At 49.1% G+C, this 15,359-nt stretch overlaps 1 protein-coding gene across 6 annotated transcripts in view; it reads right to left on the reverse strand.

The window, feature by feature from the left end:
• The window catches only part of LOC133350386 (pleckstrin homology domain-containing family A member 6-like), a 53,273-nt gene that overhangs the window by 11,518 nt on the left and 26,396 nt on the right, over positions 1 to 15,359 (reverse strand). For all 6 annotated transcript variants that reach the window (XM_061564717.1, XM_061564715.1, XM_061564718.1 and 3 more), the window contains 4 exons: positions 13,487 to 13,588; positions 11,230 to 11,338; positions 10,213 to 10,319; positions 1,728 to 2,168 (listed from right to left, as the gene is read on the reverse strand). In XM_061564717.1, coding sequence (XP_061420701.1) covers positions 1,728 to 2,168; positions 10,213 to 10,319; positions 11,230 to 11,338; positions 13,487 to 13,588 — 759 coding nt within the window. The remainder of the gene's footprint in view (positions 1 to 1,727; positions 2,169 to 10,212; positions 10,320 to 11,229; positions 11,339 to 13,486; positions 13,589 to 15,359) is intronic.

A 15,359-nucleotide genomic window follows, 5' to 3' on the forward strand; every position in this document is an offset into this window, starting at 1 on the left:
CATACATCACAAAGGCCAAGTGATTAGCACATAAAAGCATCATGTCGAGGAGATCCCTGCCTGTTGACCATTGCGACAGCGGTGGTATTGTCACAGTGCAGAAGAACAGCCTTGCCTGTGACATGATCAACCAACCAGGCTGAGGTCAGGTGAATGGTCCACAATTCAAACCCTGCCAGAAATAGCTCCCTAGTCAAATAAAATGGCATCGGTCTCAATTACCATGTCCTCCTTGAAGAACCCCATAGGCTTCCCTGCAGAAAAAAATGTTCTGCCTCGGTCCACTACTGGAGGTCCTGAACAGCATCGAGTGAAAGAGTGACAAAGTATTCTGTGAGACCCTCTACAGGGCCCCACTGGTCCAACAGACACCAATGAAGGGCCCGCATGTGAAGCCTAGCCCAGGGGATGACCTGTACAAAGGATGCCACGTGACACAGAAGCACAATGAGCGACCTGGTAGAGCCGCCGTTGGCGACCAGCGACTTGGCCACCCCTAAACGCAACTTTGCCATCTTGTCCTGGGTCATAAACGTTCGCTCCGAAACCATGCCCATCACTGCACCCATACCATGAGGAAACTAAGTGGGGAAAAGAGGACATTTTGCATCGTTGAGAAAAAAACGGAAGTGATGAAAAGCGTCCACCATGAGTCAAACGGAACGAAGCAAAACCTGCTTGGTGCCCACCTAGTATCAAAACTTCATCGAAATACGGGACGAAACACCATGACATACTCGATACAATAACACGCGCAGTAATATCTTTCGGGTGGATGGGTGAAGGTGGCTAGCAAGTCCTAGCCAATACCTTCAGCTGGCAGGCTACGCCTGGTCGACATAGCCGCGGTGTAGCAGCCAAAAGCCCCACTCCCTTGGGACAACACAAAGTGTCCCAAGCTAAATATAGAACTCTCCTGTCTAGAAGAACGAAGTAAAAAATAATGCCTCATGCGCAAGCTCATGTAAACTTCATAGCGCTAGCACAAAAGCCTAAAGACGCTGAGGGGACACGTGATACAGGGTCGGGTGGGGGAGGAGACCCCCACCCCTTCCCCTCCCGTCAAAAGGATTTCTATTTCTGGCGCTGGGTGAAGTTCAAAGATAACCTGGTGTGATAATGAAATCGGTTTACGAAGTCTCCAAAATGAAAATTTTGGTCACATAAACATTACGCAAGCATTCAATTAGACTGTTGCAGTTTAAATTACATTATACTGTATATTACATTTGAATAAAACAAATGGAGGGTCTAATAATGCAGAGTAACTGAAGAAAAATGTAAGCCTTCAACTTAACATTTCATTCATAATTAATTTAGGCCACTTTAAGATTTAGCCCCAAAATGATCTGGCCAAATATGCGTCGTTAAGACTCTCCACCATCAACACAAACATATCTGACCAGATCATTATGTTGCCTAAACCAAAATCCATTATAAATCATATTGGCTAACAAAACCTATGTGTTAAACTTAAGTGTCTCATATATTAAAGCATTATGTTTTATGGATGCTCAACTAGGTTGCCACATTTTCCACTGTTGACCAAACCCAGATATATTTCTCAGTCAGTTTATGTCTATCGAAACTGTGCAGTATAGTATAATTAAGTTCAACACAATTCCACCGGATCTCGCTACGAATTCCTGTGACACGATCACAGGTACCAAGTCTCAAACTGCGTGGATCAGATGCAGGCAGGCAGCAACCCTACCGCTCGCGCTTACTCTGTCAATGCCAGAAGAGACGCCCATTTCCAGCACGTGTTTGTTGGCATTTTCTGCTGACCACGGCTGGCCGACAGCTTTGTGTCTCCTGGTAGGTTTCCACAAGTGAGCACTGCCCTGAAGAGCAGCAGGCACCGGCGGAGACGTTGACTCGGCATTCGTTTTTCCACCGTAACGGCTTTGACCTGGCATACTGCACATGTTGGCACCATAAAGAGTTCTGCCGCTGTTCTGAAGGAGTCTTTGAGGTGGCGGCTCTGGGGCATGAGACTGGGGAGGCAGGATGTAGGATTGGAGTGGCACGTGAGCCATGTGGGCTGGGGACGTGTTGATGCTTTGGAGCGGGGTGGTGATGCTCTCGCTTAGAGAGTCTCCTGGAGAGAGTGACCCCACTGGACTACAACTGGAAGAGTGCGAAGGCAGAGAGGACATTTTCCGGAACTGAAATAGATCACATGCACAGTTTTGGTGTCAGAAAATGAATATTTGCCTGTTTATACAACACATTGTTTATGACATTTTGTTAAGTAAATATTTAACTTTAAAGCATTTGTATACCTGTATTTGTACAGAAAGTCACCTGCGTAAATTACGTATACAGTCCTGTATTGCTTTGTTCCAATGGCACTGCTCATGAAGCCACAAAGGTTATTGTCATACAATGTATTCAGATAATTCCAACATGTTTAAATTATCTTGCAATGAGAGTGTAATTAGGCTTATAGTGTCATGGGGCCTTTTTGCCAGTATCAAAGTATGAAAATATAAGAATAGGTTTCAACCTTTCTGGAAATACAACAGGAGATATTAAAATGTTCAAACACCAAATATAAACCTTTGGCAAAGAATCAAATTTGCATTAACCACACGTACTTGTGATGAAATTGCAAAAACAGGCTCTTGATAATATAATATACGCATTGTCTTTGACAACTGATGAGCCTACATCAGATACATGTGTAGAGGTGTAATTGCGCATGGCTACGAATGTGGAGGTGTGATTATGCATGGCCACGGATGGCCAACAAACACAAGGGGCGGGGTTACGGCCGTACACAAGGGTGGCGCTCGCACCGACGTCCGCATGTGTATCCCCCACGGGCCCCCCCTCGGGGGCGAGTCCTATAAAAGGTGATGAGCTCGAGGGCTCGAGGTCGTCGGGACTCAGCTTTAACCAGAGAAGACGGAAGACCAGCTAGTGTAGGCCCCAGAGCTCCCCTGGCTCGCTGTCCTTATAAGGGCCGACCAGGGCAAGCCGGTGGCGTGGCCCCGAGAGCCCAGACGAAGCTGGTCTGGTGACTCAGGGAGCCGGGATCCCAGCTTAACCAAGCTGGGACAGATAGCCTCCCCTAGTCCCGTAGTGGAGGAATTGGTATAGGTTAGAGGGGTTAGCTGTCGAGAAATCCCTGTAGCCAAGTGATCTGTAATAACTGTGTTGGTGTAATAAATAAGTGTGCCTCCGATCCTGTCGTCAAGCTTCCATATACTTACTACACATGCTTCTTTATGGCCTAGTCTCACCAGTATCAAACCAGAGAACACTAAAGGCAAACAGTACAAAGACAATGCACGCATCAGAGCATTTATAGCTCGGGATGATATCATTGGATGACAATAATCTTAAAACCTGCTGTATTGCCAGAAATGGTAAAACCTATTATTATTTTTAGGCCTATAGTAATATGTATAGGCATGTACAAAGCATATACCATCCACAACACACTTAAATTGAACACAAAGGCTTTCATGACCAATATTCCGATTCACAATGGATTTGTTTGTTTGGGTCACATTGTGTCATAAACCCTCCTGCACCTCCCAAAGCCAATTAATAAAGTTGTCGCATGAACAAATCTGCCAATTTATTATTACTGATGTGGCACCCTACCGGTGGTGCGCTGGAGAGCGATCTCATGTCGTACCCATTACAATGTTGTGACATTGCCCTCCAACGCTATCGCTGGCGCTGCTGAAGCAGTCATAAATTGGCGCGTTTGTTCATCGTGACAACCTCATTAATTGCTCGCGTCAGGTGAAGGAGGGTTTATGACGCACTTTAAATACGAGATCTCAACGCACTTATCATCAAATCTGTTGCCAAGGCATTTGGCAGTCTTCCAGCACCCGAGGAGTCGCCGGTGGCATACAGGGGTGCTGTCTTGGAGTTAGCCATGGCCGCATACCCGGAGACGGAGCCTGACCTACTCAAACCCCTCATTTTGGGCAAAATGCTCGAGCTGTCCTGGGATTTGGGGATTCCCATGCCGGTGTGTGGCCACAAAAAGCTGACATCCCGGGCAGCCGCAAAGTGTCTGGATGCCCAGTTTAACCTACGCCGCTGGAAGCAAGTCACGGCATGGACGGGGGGGCCCATCATCGAGGGAGGTGCCGTGGGTTGGGATCCCAAGAAGGCAGTGTACGTTCCTGACGGGGGGGGGCCCGCAGGAGCTGACAGCCGCCTCTGCTCAGTGGTCGGGCCGCGGTGGACCGGGGCCGCGATCTGCGCCACCGACGCGGGAGCGTCGGGATGGGGGGCCTGCGGCGCGGCGCAACGACATCGAGTGCTTCCGCTGCGGTCGTAAGGGCCATTACGCCAGGGACTGCTGGGCCCGTATCCCAGGTCCGCCCCAGCAGGAGGCCTCCACAGCAGACGTGCCGCGGAAGGATCCTCCTGGACAGGCAAGTCGGTGCGCACCAGACACCCGGCAAGGCTTGACACCTCATTCATCACCATTGTCGCGCGATCCGGGTGTTGTTAATAACGGGAGGCCATCGACTGGCCCATGTCGCTCAGTAACGCAGTGGCGTAAATTGGCACGGCGGGTCGTTGCGGCCGCTACTGGTTCGTCCACTGTACCGGGTTCTATACAGGGGGTTGACGTGCGCATTTTAGTGGACTCCGGGGCGTCCGCGACCATTATATCGGATGTCATTTTCCATCTGTTGGGCATCCCACCAGGGGCCGTGCGTCCGGTTTACGATTCCTGCGTTGCGGCGAACGGGGGTAATATGGGCATTGTGGGCCAGGTGGACGCCAATATTTCTATCGGGGGAGTGTTGGCCTCGGGAATTGTGTTAATTTCGAGGTCCCTTGCGGTTCCGTGTTTGTTGGGAACTGATTTTCTGGCCAAAATGCCCATTCTAATTAGAATGAATGAAAACTGTAATGAATTACCGGGGGGTCGAAAAATTACATTTCTGCTGTCGCCCTGGGGGCGACCTGCTCCGGTCTGCCAGGTGCAGGCGTTGTCTGAGGTATCTGTTGACATTCCAACTGGCTCACAGATGCTTATCCCTTTGCGATATCGGAAACCTTTGCCTGGTCGTGAAGGAGCACTTGGGGTTTTGTTATCGCCGTCCGCCACCATAACGGGCGGATCTGCGCTCGTCGGGGCGCAAACTATTGTCCGGCCGGACCAGCAGCCATTTTTGCAGGTGCTTAATGGGCGTACGGAAAACGTGTGTGTGCCAGCTGGTACGGTTGTGGCACATGCCACTACAGCGTTTACGGCCCAGGATTATCTGGGCAGCCGGGTTATGGTTGCCAGTGTTTCGATCCCTGGGGCCGCAGATAATCGCTGGATCGCCGAATTGTGTGGGGAAAATTCTTCCCTTTCCGGGGACCAACGTTGTGCGCTTCGTAAGTTATTGTTGAGTTATTCTGACGTGTTTAGCTCCGACGATCTGGACTTGGGACGCACCTCCCTGCTTTCCCATCATATTGACACAGGGGACGCTGCCCCTATTCGGTTGAACTCGCATCGGATGAGTCCGGTGGAGCAAGAACATGTTCGAGGGGCAGTGGATGACATGTTGGCTGCGGACATAATATCTCCATCTAACAGTCCATGGGGCGCGCCTGTTGTCTTGGTTAAAGAGAAAGACGGGAAATTGCGATTTTGCGTTGATTTTCGGAAATTGAATAAAGTGTCTGCGCAGATGCATACCCCCTGCCGCGTATGGACGATTCTCTCGATGCCTTGTCGGGGGCGAAGTTCTTTTCGACGCTGGATCTCTCTTCGGGATTCTGGCAGCTTCCCCTCGATGAGTCCTCGCGGGAAAAGACTGCTTTCCGTACGCCGCAGGGGTTATTTCAATTTAATTGTCTTCCGATGGGGTTGAATGCTGCCCCCGCCACATTTCAGAGGTTGATGGAACTGGTATCAACGGGATTGCAGTGGGAGACATGTCTGATATATTTAAACGATATTATTGTCTTCAGCCGCACATTTGACGAATATTTACTGAGGTTGGAGGCGGTGTTCGCCAGGATGCGTTCTGCTAATTTGAAATTTAAACCTAAGAAATGTCACCTACTGCAATGGTCCATGCGCTATTTGGGACATATCGTTAGTGCGGACGGGGTTGCCACGGATCTGGACAAGACGGCGTGCGTCCGTGACTGGCCAACCCCGGCCACGGTGGGGGATGTGCGTCGGTTTTTGGGGTTTGCCTCATATTATCGTAGGCTTGTTCCAAATTTTGCAACGATCGCGAGGCCTCTGCACCTCCTTATGGGTAAAGGACGGAAATTTGACTGGGGACCGCCAGGGGAGGCGGTGTTTCAAGGCCTGCGCGATCGATTGGCTACGGCGCCGACGTTGGATTATCCAGATTTTGATCAGCCCTTCATTCTGGATATAGACGCGAGTGACACGGGCATTGAGGCCGTGTTGTCGCAGTCCAAAGGCGGTGTGGAGCGCGTGATGGCGTACGGTAGCCGGGTTTTGTCTCCCGCCGAAACCCGCTACTGCGTCACTCGCCGGGAACTTTTGGCTATTGTTTACTTTCTCCACCAATTTCGACCGTATCTCTATGGCCGTTTGTTTATTGTGCGCACGGATCATGCGGCCTTTCAGCATGCCCTGAAGGTGGACCAACCATCCGGCCAGCTGGCGCGGTGGTTGGACATGCTACAGGAATTTTCCTTCCAAATTCATCATCGGAAGGGGGTGCGTCACGCAAATGCGGACGCGCTCTCTAGGTTGCCGCAGCGATCCCCTGGCGTCGGGGACGCATAGGTGTGCGCCGATCCAGCAGCCCCCTCAGCCTGTTGCGTTGCTGGTCGAGGTGCCTGAGGCTCCAATGGGGCCGGGACCGGCTGATGGGGTTTTGAACCTTCCAAGGGCTGTATGGATTCGTGAACAAATGCTGGACGATTCATTGGGGACCCTGCGGAGTCGGGCTGCGAAGGAGAGTGGGGGACCGGGTTCTGGGGGCACCGCTCTCCGCGATGGACTTCTGATGTGGAGGGAAGGGTTACAGGAACGCTGGCGTCTTGTTGTACCGGCATCCTTGCGGTACGAATTGATTATGACTCTGCATTGCGACACGCTGTTACATCTGGGGGTGCAGAAGACCCTATTTACGTTGCAGCGAGATTACTTTTGGCACGGCATGATGACGGATGTCGTCGGGCACGTTCGCGCGTGTCCCGAATGTGCCCGGCGGAAGCCGCCTAAACACCCATATGTGCCGCCAATACAGTCTAATCAAGTGTCTCGAGTTAATGAGCTGGTGGCGTTAGATATTTTGGGACCCTTCCCCCCATCCGCTAAGGGGAATAAATACTTGCTGGTTGGGGTGGAGTACCTCTCCCGCTGGCCGATGGCCTGGCCCTTGCCCGACCAGTCGGCGGCGTCCATTACGGATGCCTTTCTATTCGGGTACGTTATGGACAAGGGGGCGCCGGAGAGGCTCCTCACGGATCAGGGCCGAAATTTTTCTTCTAAATTGTTGGGGGAAGTGTGCGCGGCTCTGGGAACTAAAAAGATCCGGACATCTCCCTACCACCCGCAGACGGATGGAATGGTCGAACGGCTGAATCGGACTTTGTCCGCCATGCTGTGTCATACGGTGAGTGAAAAACAAGCGGATTGGGATTTGCATATCCCTGGGGTACTCTCGGCATACCGTATGACACCGCATGCGTCTACAGGATATTCGCCGTTTTTCCTTATGTACGGTCGCGAAAACGTGCTGCCGATGGATATACAGTTGGGAACAGGAGTGAGGGGACCTACTAAGCCTCTTCCTGATTACATTCAGGACACCGTTCGCCGCGTCACTGAGGCGCGGGAAGGGGCCCGCATGGCTACGGCCAAAGCCCAGGCCCGGAACGAACGGTGCGCTCGACGCTCTAAGGGGATGTGCCCCTGGAAGGTGGGGGAGATGGCCTGGCTGCATTGCCCACAGGTGCAGCCAGGGACCTCCCCTAAATTACATAAACCATGGCAAGGGCCTGTTCGGCTTATCGAGGTTCCCAACCCACAGTCTGCATGGATCTCGGCGTTGGTACGTTCACACGTCTCGCTTGAAACCATATGTGGCCCCTCAAACTGATGCGTCATCTCCTGATGTTGCCTTGTCGGGGTCTGTTGCTGCCGACGCACCCTTGCCTGTGCCTGTTGACCCTGCAAGAGCACCTGTCGTGCCTTTTACAGACAAGCCGGCCGTGACACTGCAGGAGACAGGGGACTCTGCTCGGGGTGGGCCTACCACGGCTGCGGGAACGCCGAGCCCCGCCGCCCTTCCGACACCGCCGCGGACACGATTGCGGGACACCCCGGACTCTGGCCCTTCGGGGATACGGGACCGTGACGTTGGCGGGCCTCCAATAGTGACAGGACGTCTTGATCCTGTCGCTCTAAAAACCCCGTCGCGTTCTCGGTCTGCAGGGGGGCCGCCGCCCGTCCGGGACGGGCCGGCGACCCGCACACGGTCGAAGTCCCTTACTTTTCGTTGATTTATACTGTTCTTGTTCTTGTTGTTATTGTTATATTTATTGTATGCTTCGTTGTCCTTACATGTCTGATGGTTGTTTGTCGCTCACATTACTTGTTGTTCTTGTTGTTCAGCCGAGGATGGCTGGAATTTTCTCCACGGGGGAGGGTGGTGTAATGCGGGCGTAAACGGCCTCGCGGATATGACGTCACGGGGGGGAGGGGTTAGGTCACGTGGGAGAGAGGGGTGAGCTCTTAAGGGGGGTAACCGGAAGGGACGGGAGGAGAGTGTGGGGATAGAAACAGGAGGAGGCCACGCAGGGCAGAGAGTGGAGGGTGGCGAGATCGCCACGCGGTGAGACTCGGCACCGTCGGTCAGCGGTGTCCGGGCACGGTTGGAGCTGCAGCGAGAGCAGCTGAAGGACTGCAGATGGGCGGAGAGACGGAGAGGGAAGCCTGCAGCGGAGCTGCATTGGGAGTGAGGAAAGGCTACGGGAGCGACGGCAGCTGTCAAGCTGCCAAGCGGGAAGGCTCTGAGCGAGGGCCGTGTGGGACAAATTGTAAGAACCCAAATAAAGGACAACGGAGACAGACACAGTGAAAGAGTCCTTTATTACACTTGTCTAGTGACATAAGAAGGGAGGGGCTGCTGGGGGCTCTGGGACCCTGGGTGGGCCAGGCGCTTAAGCCTCTTGGCACCAGGCGTTGGGTTCCCAGGCAGGTCCAGACGCTTAAGCCTCTTGGCACCAGGCGTTGGGTTCCCAGGCGGGTCCAGACGCTTAAGCCTCTTGGCGCCGCCAACGGGGGGGGGGGGGGGGGGGGGCTGTGTGTGCTCTGTGGGATGTCTGGTGGCGCACATGGCCCCACCCCTCGTTGGACCAGGCATAAAAAGGGGAGCTCCCTGGACGATCGGGGCCCAGTCGTAGCTCAAGACCCAAGACCCAAGACCAGCCATCGGAGGACCCTGGGACGATGTGAGAGCCAGTGGTGGGACTCTGGTACTCCCGACTCTACGACCTTGTGAGGGTGAGTTCCAGAGCGTAGCCAGAGTAGAGTATCTAGGCTGTGTACCTAGGCTGTGTACCTAGGCTGTAACAGAGTATCAGGAGTGTTGGAGAGTTGGAGAGTTGGAGTGTTGGAGTGTTGGAGTGCTGTTGGAGTGGAATAAAGAAGTTACCTCTACAAGTGTCTCCGGAACCCGTTACACTTGTAAACCACTGCCAAACCTATCTTCTTTTTCTACCCTGTATGTTAACGTCGGTCTCCCTTGGAGGGGAAAATTCAATGTGTTCTCAAGTAGTACAAAAGAAACAAGGATATTCTGATTGTAAAGCATAAGATGCCCAAACACACCACATTAAAGCATGTTGACCAATGTTGTGTAATAGAGCACTTTGCAAGGCTATGACGTGAATCTGTAACACACACAAAAGGATTCGTACTCAAGCAGTTGGAGAGTGCTCACTACGTGTCACTGGCACAGCAAACATTGGCAATGGTGTTCAACAAATATCCTGATGCAGGACACCCTGAAAGGGAGTCTTCAGACTCAGCGTGGCACTCCCGGAAAAGTAATTATTACACGATTTCACAACTTTATATTTCAACTCACAACCTTCCCATATTTAAATGACTGTGTCAGTTACAACACCATCCATCCAGCCAACTTACAATTCTCGTTCAGGAACTGTTTTTGCTATGGATTAAAGCTATGGATTAAAGCTATGGATTAAGCGAAGTGTTTTTTCCCCAGCATTCCATACCTGTTGGACATGTTGGGGAGTAGAAGGAAGTGAAGGCATTCTGCCTCGCTGCAGCAGAGGGTTTGAAGGTCTTTCCTTGTCCTCTGTCCTCCCTAATAAATAGTTATCTGTGTGTAACACAGTTGTAAGCTTTAAATTTTAGTGTTTAAAGTACAAACACACATTGCTTTATGTTTTCCTATACATATAAACATATTCGTGTTTATACGGTAAAACCTCGGCTAGCCACGGACAGATTTCGCATTTAGATGAGTTGGCTAAATATGTAGTTATATATGAACTTTACGCACACCAATTTTACCACATGATGACATCGCAGTGTGCAGCTGTACTGTGCCACTGCTAAGAGGCAAAACCAGACCGTTTGAACATTCTAGATTTGAAGCTTAGTTCTTTCGGTAAAGTCACGTAGGTAAAAAATGAAATTAAAATTAATTAAAAAAAACAATAAAATCACGACGTTTCGGAGGCAACACAAGCTTCCGTCTTCAGGTGAAACTGTCACAGCAAAATATCTGTATTTTTTTTTTGCTGTGACAGTTTCACCTGACGACGGAAGCTTGTGTTGCCTCCGAAACGTCGTGATTTTATTGTTTAGATTTTTTTATTAATTTTAATTTCATTTTTTTTTACCTACGTGACTTTACCCAAAGAACTAAGAGTACGTTTCAACATTGACATTTAAGCTGTCTATGTCGCATTTTTTTCAATATGCGCTTTTATTTTTACGTTGACCCTTGTGTCTCTGATGTCAGGGACAGACTCACAAATTCCCGGCTATTGCAGATCACAAACGATGATGGCTACGTTTCACCGTATTTGAACACATACAATACAATATCAGAATCAGACTCTTTTAAACTGGGGAAAGTATCCGATAAGCTATGAAGCTCTTTTTTCACAGATGTCCAGGATGGACAGGTCAGCAAGTCACAGCAACAAATAATATGTAACAGCATTGGCGATACCATATTATATAACTAAAGTCAGTGACAATGCGCACTGGTGTGAAATTACCTGTCTCGGTCTCGGTCTCTGTCTCGCTTGCTTGCAAGCCTCCCATAACATCCTGGATCCTCCACAATTCCCTTTCAATGTGTGCTTGCTGCCGTTCAACTGCTTCTGACTAGTAAGGATCGAAAGCACATCGAGGGCACGCAAACACCGTAGTAGAAAAACACAGGTTACTCAACAAATGTGCCCTCGCACAATTACGAGATCACGAACAACTAAAGTTAGTTATGATTTATCAATACCTCAATAGGAAGGGTCAAAAGATAAATGTGTTCTGCTGTTGCATGTTTAACACAGTTTCCGCTGTAGAACTAGTCACCGATTATAACGAATGTGTGTTGACACTCTGGGTAAAGTTGCAGACGTTAGCACGAGCAATATATATACTTTAATATCACTTTGTAGACAACTGCCGCTCTTCAAGGCGAAGGAAAAAGAGAAAAAAGTTGCAAAATTGTTGATGCGATTAAACCAACTGAAGCCACACATATACTGTATGTGCGATCACAAGCTAACAGCTTTCTTCATCATCATCATCATCATCAGTGAAGCTCTATCCACAGCTGGACAAAGGCTGTCCCACGTATTTGCCATCCCACGAGGACCTGCGGTATACAACTATCCATCCAACTCCCGCACAAGAGCTGATCTCATCGCTCCATATCTGTGGTGGTCATCCTCTCGGCCACGTTCCTTTTCTTGGGCTGCCACCCAGCCAAAGTTCCACTATGGTTACCGAGGGGAATCAGGCCCCCATGTGACCATAGGGCTGCTTCAAGATTCTTCGTCAACATATATGCACCTGTCTTATTGGAGGCATTCTGTGCTTGTAAAGGCAGGTTTGTGTTTTAACCTTTCCAATGTGGAGCCAGATCAAGCCCACCTATTTGCAACATAATTTCTGGGAAGAGTCGTTGTCGTGGTCCATCACGGGTCGTGTGGGGGCTTCTAAATCTGGACTACGGAAGTGCAGCCTCAATACCACAACACAGCAATTGGCCTTTGCTGTTACTCAATCCACCTATAATGCTGAGTTTCATTGAGTACGATGATGGAATCAGGGAACGATCTGTTAATTCATCAATTCAAATATATTCCTACACTGACAACAAATGCGTCAACACATATGATTGCTGTATTTAGAAAGTATGCAGATCATATGCAAATTTTACATTTGGGATAATAGATTTGAACAAAACTGTACAAATGAGTAGTAAATTAAAAATAATAAACAATAGAAACGAGGTGGTAAAAACAATACAAAAAGGAATACATTTGTATTGAGCGACTTCCGCGACACGTCGTGGAGAGGGTACTCTTCTTTATTTCAAATACGGGCACAACACAGGCCAACTCTATTTTCCTCCTTTTCCGAGTACAACACTTAGATGTTAGCATCCCTACAGGCTACACACATGGTCGATCATCCGGCGTGGTTCCACCCATCCACTCCCGGCCACTCCCTGGCTGACGGCATGCTGGTAAGGGTGGTGGAACTCAACAGGAGATCTGCCACGTGGCCGGATGACGGAAAGCAGCGACGCAGTCCGGACCCAAGACTCCACACACCGACCACGAGTCCTCCTCCGCCTCCGCTTATATTGCCGCAGGTACGGCTCGGCTCTGCCAATGGCCACACCATTTTGTGGAACCTTCCCTGCAGGTTCCCGGAGTATCTCGGCCAGACCCGCCCCTTACCTTTGGCCCAGATACCGCTCCCTTTGGGATTGGATGATGTTTTAGTGGTGCCTGTACCCGTGCTTCCCTTTTCCAACCAGCAGGTGTCATCATGTCATTACACATTCTTGAACCGAGTAACAATTCTGGGGTATGAATCATTTCAAGTCTATTTCGAAGTGGCTTATCATGTGGAAATGTATAGCAACCAAATAATATAAATGCATGCTTCTAATTCAGCCACACGACCCACTGGATTTTCTGCATGGTTCAGTGACATTAGCCTTCCCAAAATAATAGGACCTGAATGTGGCACATCAGAAAGCTTTGTTTTATATAATATCCAAAACACATAAGTCAAATTATAGTACGGCATTACCTTCTTTTTCTGTGCAACGTTATTTACACTGAGCTGTTAAAATCCCTAAAATGATTAAAATATTGGTTAAATAAGGTCATCTGGTATTGTACTCAATGCTAATTTTTGCTCAAAATAGCTTTAAATTATAGTGGACGTGTGGTAATTATAAAAATTAGAGATTAGCAGTATTGAAATATAACGAGTGTAAGGAACAGATTGTACCTGGCTGCGTTGTAAACCCTCCAGATCATTTTGCAACCGGGCACTGATACCGATCAATTCCCGCTCCAGCCTGTTGCCCTCAGCCCACGTCTTTTCCACATCCTGCACACACACACAACGTGGTGTAAACATAGACAGGTGTGCATCTTCATCGAGGAGGGAGTAAAAACGAAGGCAGGTGTAAGATGGAATAAACATAAAAATGTGATGGCTCATACCATGGCCCATCAGGGGCACAGCTCTACAGTTGCTCGCATCGTATCTCTCTGAAAGAAGGTCATAATAACATCAAGGTTGGCAGGATCTCAACCCATGCCATGACGTACACTGCAGGTGTCCATCATGGACCCGTGCTGGGCCCTTTTCCTTTTCGACTCGATATCTCCCCAAAAATGTATGAAAAACAAGAATAGGTGTTTTACCCTATACATCTCCCCAATTGGTCGTCTCGTCAATAGTCACGGCATAAACTACAAAAATCTACACCGACGACACTCAATTATACTCTCCACCTTAACTGCTTAGGGCCCACTCAACCATGAAAATTGTACCACAACCTTACAGCACCGGTTTTGTTTACATCACCAACAAAACCCCGAAGGCAGTGACTCACCACATCGTCACTCCCACAAAAACTGCTCATCGTTGGCTCCACCATCGATCTCTCAAATAAGTTTCAAAAATCCTCAGCATCACCTTGGAATCACCATTCTCACTCAACAAACCACATCATCCACACAATAAAGGCATTGTGGTGACCATCGCAGGGCCTGGTGGCACATCCGCCCCAATGTCGACTACAGTCAGCAAAACACTCCAGCTTGTGCCTATAGTCGGAAATTGTGTTGATGTATTGCAACCCTGTCTTTACTACGACATCAGAAAAAACACCACAACAAACTACAATGGCTTAAAAACAACCTATCATGCTCAATTCTGGGGTATTAGGTGCACCAGCAACCTCACAATCCTCCAACCAGGATCTGACCTACCAAGAAAGATCCTGGTCCTCCTTTAATTAGATCCAGACACTCCATGGAAGATGTGGACACTTTCTCCACAAATGGAAAATTAATGAGAGTCCAGTTTGTGACTGTGGTGGTGTGACATATCAGACCTATGCAACATATTGTGAACAACTGCCCAATGGGATAATTTAACGGCAATTCGAAACAAATCCATGTGGCTACTCCTGAAACAGTCACATAGATATCATATATCAATATCAGAAGAACAAGAAAAAGCTCTCTCAAGGTGTTCCCCCCCCGTACCTCTCCATCCTTCTCACTCCACTGACCACAGCAAACTGCTGCGTCCTGCAGAGCACATATAGTAAACTGGTCTTCGCACCCAGAACCAGGGCTAATTGCTGAGCGTAATTTCCCAGTAGCTGTACCAGTAGCCATATGAAATTCTCCTGACTGTACATACGCAGCATCTAAGCACCATCTACCTTCAAGTGACAGCTCATGGCTTTCTCACCTGTTCAGGCTATCAACTGTTCAGGCTCTCACCTGTCCAGGCTGTCATAGAGAAGGTATTTTAGCTCTGGCTCCACGCCTCCAGAGTTCTCGATCGAACAATTTGTCCAATTTGTTTGCTGTTGTATTCATATTTATTATAAAAATGTCTCTTGTCCAAAAGATAGTGTTATTAACAACACAATACACACTGGGGGAGACCACCAGAACTTCTTCCTGGCGTCACGAGGAAAATTTCTGGGTTCAATGCCACGTTTCATGTGTTTGACCTAAATGCACATGTGCTGCTCACTTTATTGCACACATGCTGCCCAATGGCAGCACATGGCATCGTAAGAAATTTCAAATGGTTGGTGGCATGGGCCTGAAATCCATTGCTTTGTAAATTAGGT

The sequence above is a fragment of the Lethenteron reissneri genome, chromosome 33, assembly GCF_015708825.2.
Source record: "Lethenteron reissneri isolate LAM-NWPU_2019-01 chromosome 33, ASM1570882v1, whole genome shotgun sequence".
Lineage (NCBI taxonomy): Eukaryota > Metazoa > Chordata > Hyperoartia > Petromyzontiformes > Petromyzontidae > Lethenteron > Lethenteron reissneri.